Source organism: Adiantum capillus-veneris, chromosome 29 (genome assembly GCF_014529385.1).
Source record: "Adiantum capillus-veneris isolate H3 chromosome 29, ASM1452938v2, whole genome shotgun sequence".
Lineage (NCBI taxonomy): Eukaryota > Viridiplantae > Streptophyta > Polypodiopsida > Polypodiales > Pteridaceae > Adiantum > Adiantum capillus-veneris.
In genome coordinates, this window is record NC_140959.1 from 57,334,482 (window position 1) to 57,344,006 (window position 9,525).

At 41.0% G+C, this 9,525-nt stretch overlaps 1 protein-coding gene across 1 annotated transcript; it reads left to right on the forward strand.

The window, feature by feature from the left end:
• The first annotated feature begins 2,432 nt into the window (after positions 1–2,432).
• On the forward strand, positions 2,433–5,096 carry LOC147419249 (eukaryotic translation initiation factor 2 subunit beta-like). The gene is made up of 10 exons (XM_086505890.1): positions 2,433–2,549; positions 2,663–2,752; positions 3,256–3,367; positions 3,444–3,499; positions 3,752–3,806; positions 3,905–3,999; positions 4,095–4,240; positions 4,328–4,470; positions 4,570–4,655; positions 4,736–5,096. The coding sequence occupies exons 2-10, from the start codon at positions 2,708–2,710 to the stop codon at positions 4,811–4,813; spliced, it is 816 nt and encodes a 271-aa protein (XP_086362016.1). The 5' UTR covers positions 2,433–2,549; positions 2,663–2,707; the 3' UTR covers positions 4,814–5,096.
• Positions 5,097–9,525: the final 4,429 nt, after the last annotated feature.

Below are 9,525 nucleotides of genomic sequence, written 5' to 3' on the forward strand. Positions count from 1 at the left end.
TTCTACTCTCTTGATTATTGTCAGCCATGTTAACAAAATTTATGTACGTACTTAGTGTATGCTTTAGCAATTCAAAACCTTAATTGCCACTCCTCTTAGCCTTTGAAAAATGGCTCTTAAGTATTTACACCCACGGCTCGAAGTGGTTAATTATAGAGAGTAGTGGAGTAGGTCTAACATAACAGAGTTGCCGAGGGCTAGCTCCTTTCGGACTTCTTATGGCTCAATAATGGTAAAGCCGTAGGCAAATCTAAAAAAACTCCATTATTAAGTCCAAAGCTCCCAAGGTGTGCACCATATCCCACATGATGGACTCAACAAAACCGATAATAGATCCCAGTTCCACTTACCCTAATATAATTAACAAAATCAACCATTTACAGGCTACTTAAGAACCTCTCTTCTTAAGCAAGAAAAGAGAAACCAAATGCTCTGATACCAATGTAATGGAATTGGCCTATTAACTTGAGAGTAGCAGAAATTAATGAGAGTACTTTTGAGAAATTAACTTGGCATGAACAATACGTTTGCAAGAGAGAGAATTTAGAGAACATGACAATAGTTGAGGACCGGATTTATGTGGAGTTGGTCGCCCCTCCAATAGGCATTTGTATTATGGTTTCTCCCATTAAGAGAGCCCTCAGGCTTGGGCTGGGTTCTCACCTCAAGTACAGCCCTAGCATCTCAGGCATGACAAGCATCTCAATCATCAAGTACCTCAAGCATTTCAAACACCTCAGTCATTAAGCACAACAAGCACCTCAAGCTTGGGCCGGGTTCCCACCTCAAGCACAACCCTAGCTTACCTAGGGTCAAAGGACTTTTACACTCATTATTGGAGGTCTTCAATGAAGCTAACCCTAAGGTCTTATGCTCCATTGGTTAGCCTTGCTCTTTGATAGACCATCTCTCATTTGGGCCTCTTTACCATTGGCCCCGTGTTGAGATAGATCTATAAGCACATGTCTATATCTTAACCCTTGTTCCCGTTTATTCTCCCACATTAAGTGACCAATTTAATCTGAGAAAATCATTTGGGTTGGTTAGATATTAGATTTTATGACAATAAAGATGCCACGGATTCATCAACAATTAGTTTCTTTTATGGTTTATTACCAATTTATGGACGATGGTAGTCTTAATATTTTCAAAGACGGAGAATGGAATAGCACGTTGCATATTGGTGCAACCGGACACCGAATACATATCTAATAAAACAATACTTTTGCTAGTTTTCCAAGTTCTTTTATGACATGTACGAGGTATTCAAGTACGATGCGTATTGCTTGATTATGTTTGGTGTACTTTCGCAAGTTTGCCAAGTCCTTTTTATGACATATACAAGGGAGTTGGAAGTGCATTGAGAGGGCAATTAGACAATTGTAGTTGGAAGGCCATTGATAAAAGCTATCACTTGCTAAGCATCATACCTCCATGTATTGCACATCTAAGCACACTTCCTTATTCTTACACACATACACACACGTGTATCCATGGCTATTTCAGTCCACTTTTTATATAGCAATTTCTTGGAGAGTGACCCTCCTCCCTCCTTTTTAAATTGAAATGGTGGTCTTTTTGGCTTGCCCCAAAGGGTTGAGGCTTTAGTAGTGCTCCCTCTTTTTCCTAACTAAAATTACCTCCATATTTCTTATGTTCTTTTACATATAAAGAATGTTTTTTGATTGGTCAATTAGTTAGTGGTCACTCATTCCGACAGGACTATTGTCAAGAAAATGATGAAGCACCCCCCCCCCCGCCCCGAAAGGTAGTCGCTTCATGCCCCCGCCTCGAGGCTCTCACTCTCAAAACTCTAGCCTCCAACTCTCTAACACACACATGCGCGCAAACTTCGCTCTAGGCTTGCGACACAGGAGTTCAGTTGGGAATTTTCCACATTAGTACTAGCTAGATAGCTGCAAAGGGCGAAGGAGATGGCACTGTAGTGAGGTGATGATTGAGATGGCAATCATGGCCATAGAGTTTCTGATGGAAATCGATGGTGAGATGATCTAGAGACCAACATGGCATCAAGATTACATGAAATGTCGCAAAATAATGGGAATCCTTTCTATTTGACATGCTCACTCCTGCGGCCTGCATGAGTAGTCTTTACATATTAGGTTTGGCCATCTTCGATTCGCAAGTAGCTACTGGGCTTTTGTTCCAACTTTGTTAATCTCAAATGCCTCTCTGGAAGGTAATTAACTTTTTGTTGTCATGCAATGGTGACAAAGTGCGGCAGGCAAATACATCGGCATTACGCCTTCTTTTGATTACTTGCATTGAGCTCGCAAAGATGAGGTATCTGAAATATATACGGCAGCGTTGCGCCGACCCCCACCGCGACTGGAGTGATTTGCGCTTCCTCCATGCTAGCATTGGAAGAAACACTCGGTGCCCATGCCAAGATGGATTTACTGAAGCCTTTTCGTGAAAACCCTGCTTCAAGCTATCTTTTGTGTCGGTCTTTTTGCTTAAATGCATCTTGTATCGGCAGGCGTAGTGATTTTGTCACTTGTTTTTTCCTGAACAAAGCTTGCGCAAAGGTTAACTCCTCTCTCTCTCTCTCTCTCTCTCTCTCTGGCCCCCCACACTAGGGCTTTGGTCTCTGTCGAGGTTTTTACAAACTACAAAGAAACTTCTGCTTTCTGTGAATTAGGGTTGTTTTCGAAGAGGACTTTTCACCAAATCTCAGCGAGTAGCTATGGCGGAGGATCAGCAGGATGAAGTTTTGCAGGGAGTGGGCGAGGTATGCCGATTATGTAAACGCTCTTGTGGATGAACCGAAGCCCTTTGCAGCTTTTGTATGATCCACAGTGTGGTTCTGTCTGCAGATCATGTGTTTTTTTATGTTTCGTGTACCATGTAGTTGGCGATGAAGCTCATTGTATCTTTTTCATGAATCCATTACAATTCTTACAGTTGGTCGCGACAAAGCTTCACTGCAGTTAGTCTGCATCGATTCTTTGAGTGGTAGTTGATGCAACGCCTGCATGAAATTCTGTCAAATTCATGCCATCAAGCCCATTGTATCTCCCGGATAAAAGGAGTTTCATGGGCTTTGATCCTTCATGTGGTTGTTGATACAGATGTCTCGTCTTCATGATCTCTTCATTGCAAGCTTTGGGTTTTGCGTGTTGATTGTGTGGTTTATGATAATATTAATTTGGTGTTTTTTGTATATGATAGTTGTGTGTGATACGTGATTGGCACTTTGTTAGCTGAACAATGATTGCTTGTCTCTGTTATTAGCTTGCCCCCTTTGATCCCACAAAGAAGAAGAAAAAGAAGAAAGTTATAATTCAAGATGCTCCAGAAGCCGAGAATGCAGATAGTGTTGCAGAGAAAGTTGAGGGCCTCTCATGTTAGTATTTGCACCCTATTGATCTTCCAAATCAGTATGGAAAAGGGATGGGTAACATTATTTTTATTGTTGACAGTGGCAGAAGGCATGGACTCAACTTTTGCAGGCAAGAAGAAGAAGAAAAAGAAACCGGTATGCCATGTAGTCTGAGTATGCAATGGGCATAGGGTGCCATAAAGAAAACATTTTTTATTGCGATTGCTGTGTGTGATGTTATTCGTTGTTATTGGTAGTTACATTTATAGGCAATTATATTTTTTTCTGATAAAACTTACTGAGAGATGGTGATTGGAGTGTCTTTCGATCTTTTTCTCTATGAAATTAGTGAATGGGAAAGATCTTGGAAAAATGAGTTCCATGTTTTTGTCTCTTTTGGTGTTTCAGGTCGAAAATGATGCTCAAGATGATGAGAATGGAGATTCCCTTGGCGATGCCAATGGTAGGGGCCTTTGATTTCTGTTAATCGACATCTTGCAGCATATATTAGTTGGTTTTATCTGTCCATCCTCCAGTTTCTTAGGTTCCCTTGCATTGCAGGCAGCCAGGCGGCTGATAATGAAGAAGGTGAGGGTATTGTTCTTAGAGCCCAATACCCATGGGAAGGGACAACTCGCGACTATTACTATGAAGAGGTAAGCAAGTGCTCTTTGCGCAAATAGCTCAAAACCCTGGTGCCCACATCTATGTGTTTCATTACGATTTATGCAAAGCTTTGTTGTTCAATCAGCTCCTTGGGAGGGTGTTCAATATACTGCGTGAGAGCAATCCAGAGCTGGCAGGGGAAAGGAGGAGAACAGTGATGAGGCCTCCACAAGTTCTTCGGGAAGGAACCAAGAAGACTGTGTTTGTGAATTTTATGGATCTGTGCAAGACGTGAGCATTACTGTTCTGTGGTGCAGATTTTTTGCAGCAAGTAGATTCTTTATAACGCTGCTCACTTTGTTATTCTTCTCGTGACAGAATGCATCGCCAACCAGAACATGTGATGACATACCTTCTTGCTGAATTGGGGACGAATGGTAATCTTGATGGCCAGCAACGATTGGTAGTAAAGGGGCGGTTTGCACCAAAATACTTTGAGGGTATTTTAAGAAGATATGTCAGTAAGTTCTTTTACCTTCTAAGTGCAGTCATTGGATCTCGAGCTAATGAATTGGGTATCGGTTGTGATCTTGCCTTTTTACCTTTTTCTTTTAATGCAGCGGAGTATGTTATGTGCAATGGCTGCAAAAGTCCAGATACTGTTCTTACAAAAGAGAATCGCCTTTTCTTTCTGCGATGTGAACAGGTTTATTCATGCTTGTAAGGCCTTCATTATCATACGTGGCTTCTTGTATTGTGAGGGCTCAAGAATTTTATTTTTTGCAGTGTGGTTGCTCTCGCTCTGTGGCACCAATTAAGGCTGGTTTTGTTGCACGTGTTGAGAAGAGGAAGGCTGGTACTTGAGATGGGGGTTGTGCTTACCTAGTAGCAGGCGTTGGACTTATCCGAGTCTGGAGTGGACTATGTTCTCTGAATCTGGTGACATTGCATGTAGCTCCTCTCTGTTGGTTTATTGAATGGTCATTGACACTGTAGGTGGTTCTCTACGAGCATTTGGAAGAGCTTATTGTGGCTTATACTCCCTTTAAGACAATTGCCAGACATAGTCACTTTTGAAAGATTATCTGTGTGGCATTTGTAGACTCTTGAATTTTAATGTATCATATCGTCAGATGCTTAATCTGCTCACAGCATGCATGATAAATATCATGGTGTTGTTTTCCACTCAATGTTTAACAGGTAGGTGAGTCAATCTTCCCCCCAATAAGGAGAAAACGAGGCTGTTAGCTGCCGTACCGTAACAATGTCATATTACAATGCTCCCAATGAATATTATTCCTTGATAACCTGTTTGTTGCTCGTAAATACGTCAGTTGAGGCAAAGAGATTCTTTTTCTATCCTATATTTCATTGTGGTATTTACTGAGTGTGCCACTTGTATTCACCAAGCCTAATATTTACTAAGCGTTCCACTGTTTCCGTCTGACATTTCATTGTGGTACTTACTGAGCAAGACTTATATCTGGTGCAAATTGATTTTTGCCCGGTATTTTTTATGGTGCATAATGAATATTTAGGCCAGTGTCACACATGACCAGCACCCACATGATCAGGGCCCTTTTCCATACGAAACGAGCATCTGCTTGCTGAGTCAGAGTTGGACAGATGGGTTGACGACTTCGCGAAAGAGAGTGCACTGCAGACCAATCTGTGCCGAGGAATGCCTGCTGGACCGGGTGAGCCGGAGGGGGGGGGGGGGGGGGGGGGGGGTGGTTGCCCCTTCTCTAAAGTCCGCTGGCTATGATTTGGCGTGTCATCGAGGCAGGGAAGGGGCTGGGCTCTGGCTGAGGTGACTGGGTGAAAGGCACGTTCTGTGATTGACAGCCTCAAGCTTGCCCATCCCAACATATCTGATGTGTATGACGGCCCACGCCAACCTCAAGCTCGTCCATTGGAGCGTGTATGACATGGTCCTTTAGGCATTGTTTAGTGGCCCAAATCTTAAAAGTGATTGGCCTTCGTTCCTTAGCTTGCTTTTATTTTTACTTCCTATATGCATGCGTGGGTCTCGACACACTCGCACGATATCCTCGTATTACACCTGCATTGACACCCATACTTTGTGGATTTATTGAAGGGCTCGTGTATGACAATGGATTTGGATGAGGTGCTCAAGTGGGGGTGGACAAAATTTAATACTAAATTTATTAGATCATGAATGTCTATGGAAAGTATTTAATACCAAGATGACAGCTAACTGTTGTTAATCTTACTGTGAAAGTGATTTGTTTGTGTGCGCTTTGTAGAGTCTGATGCTTTCACGAAATACATACCAAGCTAGAGCTAGTATAAAGACTGTTTCTGTAAGTCATCATGTATAGTACTTAAAATTAATGTACTACCTATTTTGCCCTTTTCACTCATGCTTGAAGGCTTGTATACCATTTGCTTACGATTGCCTAGGGGATGATGGTTGAATTTGTTCTCTTTAATTGTTTGCATTTAGGTAAGGGGTTATACTTTCTAGGTTCCCTCTAGGAGAGAAATTGTTGGTGGCTAGGCTTGGTATTGTAGATATATTTTAATGCTTTCTCCATGTCCTAATACTCCATCAGTGTCGCAATTGACATCTTTACAGCTACCACTAACGCTATATATGATATTTATTTTTACCACACTTTTGGGAACAGGTCTATGGAATACATAGACCTCTTATGCCTCTGCTGATTTTTAGATGTATCAAATGTACTTTGTTATGGCACCATTCTTTACATGTAAAGGCTATATGGCTCACTTCTAGAAAGAGAGATCCTTTGGGGATGTGAATTATGTCATGAAGGTGACCTTTGTGTGATTCTTGCAAATATCACGAGGTAAACTCATGGAAAACCAAATTTACAAACTCTATCTCCAAGATCCTTGTCTATACATAACTTGTATCATTTAGTTGAAGCCAACGAATTTGGTATGACTTCACGAATTTGTCCTTGTCATGTAGCTTCGCCGTTGTGCCTTGACTTGTCATGTCAAGGGTAATCAAGAAGGGTGAGATTGAATTTTAGAATGCCCCCCTTGCAACACGCGACTAGAAAGTATTCAAATTTCATGGGGAGAATGCTAAGAGGTTCTTGAAACAACTATCTTCTCCTTTTTGTGTAGATGGGATTACAAAGCCTATTTGTGTATTTTTTTTCCACAAAAAACAAGGTTGTAGCCGAGCAAAAGATTCTTTTTTTAAAAAAAGTCCACTCATGCCTTGCGCTTTTCCCAACAAAATCATTGTTTCAAGAAAATCTTCAATTGGAAGAACAATTAAATGGCTAATTGAATTCATTGATATTCATACAATAAGATAAAACAATCACAATTCTGAAGCCCAAACCAGAAGCCTACTATCCATAAAGGTAATTAGTTTTTCAAGCATTTCGATTGAAATATCAATATGAAACACGTGGTAATATGTGTTACCATGAAGTCATTGTGAAGTGTGTAATCACATTTTAGGACCTTCTAGTAGCCACCTTTTCTTCTCACTAGGAGGTTTTCTCTCTCATGGCTTGAATACATGTGCATATTCCTTTGCAAACGTTTATATTTGTATCATCTCACTCAGTAATGTTACTTCCTATACTGTGTCTTCTCCTTCTTTTGTTGGCAGCATCACACACACCCTTTTGGCTCACTTTCTCAAGTCAAGGTAATATTTGATGAGAGTTCATAAGGTGACATAACCTTTAAGTGAGCTTGTGGAGCTCCATGTTTCAAATTTTTGGAAGAGTCTGAGGAATATGCAACAAAGTTCTTAGAGGAGTTCTTCCCGAATTTGCCAAGGGAAATCAAAATTGCAATTGTTGACAAGGTAGTTACATCTTTTTACCTTCCGAGGCATGCATTCTACCTTCATGTTACAGTCTGTATGAAAGGAAAGTGTTAGTACTGTATTTAAGACAAAAGAGAAGAAACAATGCATGATTGGGTCAGGGCAAGGGTCCAATTTACCAGAACACTCATATGGCACAAGGTTTAGATTGAGAAGAGAGTTCTTTGCAAGGGGAAGACAGGAAGAAGAGTCGAGTAGTGATGACCAAGAAGAACCTGTAAGGGGGCTTGCTGTAAGAGTAGAAACTGTTGGGGCGGGGATTGAACTGCAAGAACCTAAACACAGGCTGCAGGAGACACCACTTGCAAACCAAGGAGGCAAACAAACAACTCCTCCCATAGCATACCCACTTTTGGGACAATTGGTTAATGTACTGCTAACTAAGACAATCTTAAGGTTAAAAAAACAATTGAAGTTTGTACCATCAGGGACATGTACTTTACCCTTTCAATCCACTCCCAATAAGAGTACTCAGAACACTTTCGATACCTCCAATGGCTGCACCAAATTCCAAAGTGGGCGCGGCAAAGTTCATTGGGAAAAAGTCCCAAGATGCTGACAGCCACGTTGGTCAGTTTCAAACAAGGTGGTCTGCAAGTGGATATGAGACGTTACATCCGGATGTAGTGAAAAAAGAGCATTTTGCAGCAACACTGCAGAGTAAGGCCATGTATTGGTTCTTGCAGTATGGCATGGTAGTTTTTGATGATTATAATGATCTGAAGCAGATATTTTTATTAAGGTTCAGCGAAGATAAAACACCTGAAGACATTTTGAAGAAGTTGAGGAAATTGAAGCAGAAAGATTTGTTGGTTGAAGATTATGGACAGAAATTTAGAAATTTGAATAACAGATTGGAGGCAACACAATAGTATTCTATGGAGCAACTGGGAGACTACTTTTGTAAGGACTCAAAAAGGAATTCAGAAGTGCAGTAGTAGGGAGACCCCCATTAGCAAATGCACAGGATTTTACTGATTTGGTGGAAGCAGCTGCAAGAGCTGAAAGAAGATATGGAGGTAAGGCAAAACTAAAGGAAAAGAAGAAGACTGAGGATTCACCTAAAGTCAGAAGAGTCAGAGTCAGAGTCAGAAGAGGAAGATTCAGATCAGGATACTGAGGGGGAAACTGACACTGATGATGAAGATCGGTCAGAAAAGAAGAAGAAAAAGAAGAAGCAAGAAAAGAAGAGTTTTGCACAGAGGTCGCAGCGTGACAAAGGGCTCTTCTTCCTCCATCCTCGAGTCAGACCCCACATCCATAGGTGTGTTTGCAAAGGCTCGACATACTGCAACAAGCAAGAAAGTGTAGCGAGGAAGAAAAACCACTACGTAGATGCCCTTAAGTGTCTCATGAGTTTTGTTTGAAATTAGCTAATTTTGGTAAATTGAACACCATGCACTTCACAATGATTGCATGCTTAGATTACCATCTATGGGTAAGCTATGTGATGGAGTTGGTGGCAAGCTTACTTGTCAACTATTGTGGATAATCAACCATTTTTTTGTGTACATGTGATTGCTTGTATATTATGTCATGCCGAGGAATGAAAGCATGACTAAGTTGATGGTGCATCAAGGAAGTCACCAACATGACATGAGGAATGGTACGTCGAAAAAATCACACATGAAACCAAAGAAATGGTTGCACAAGTCCTTAGTGTAGACATGAAAGCAGATACACAAAAGGTACAAATGTGTGTGGAAAATAAAATTGTAATGACAACTTGCTGCAA

Bases quoted from the DNA above. Each gene is read 5' to 3' on its own strand.
- LOC147419249 (XM_086505890.1), top strand. From the start codon at position 2,708: ATGGCGGAGGATCAGCAGGATGAAGTTTTGCAGGGAGTGGGCGAG. The intron at 3,807-3,904 runs GTAGGGGCCTTT...CTTGCATTGCAG, and splicing joins TTCCCTTGGCGATGCCAATG to GCAGCCAGGCGGCTGATAAT. The intron at 4,471-4,569 runs GTAAGTTCTTTT...CTTTTAATGCAG, and splicing joins TATTTTAAGAAGATATGTCA to CGGAGTATGTTATGTGCAAT.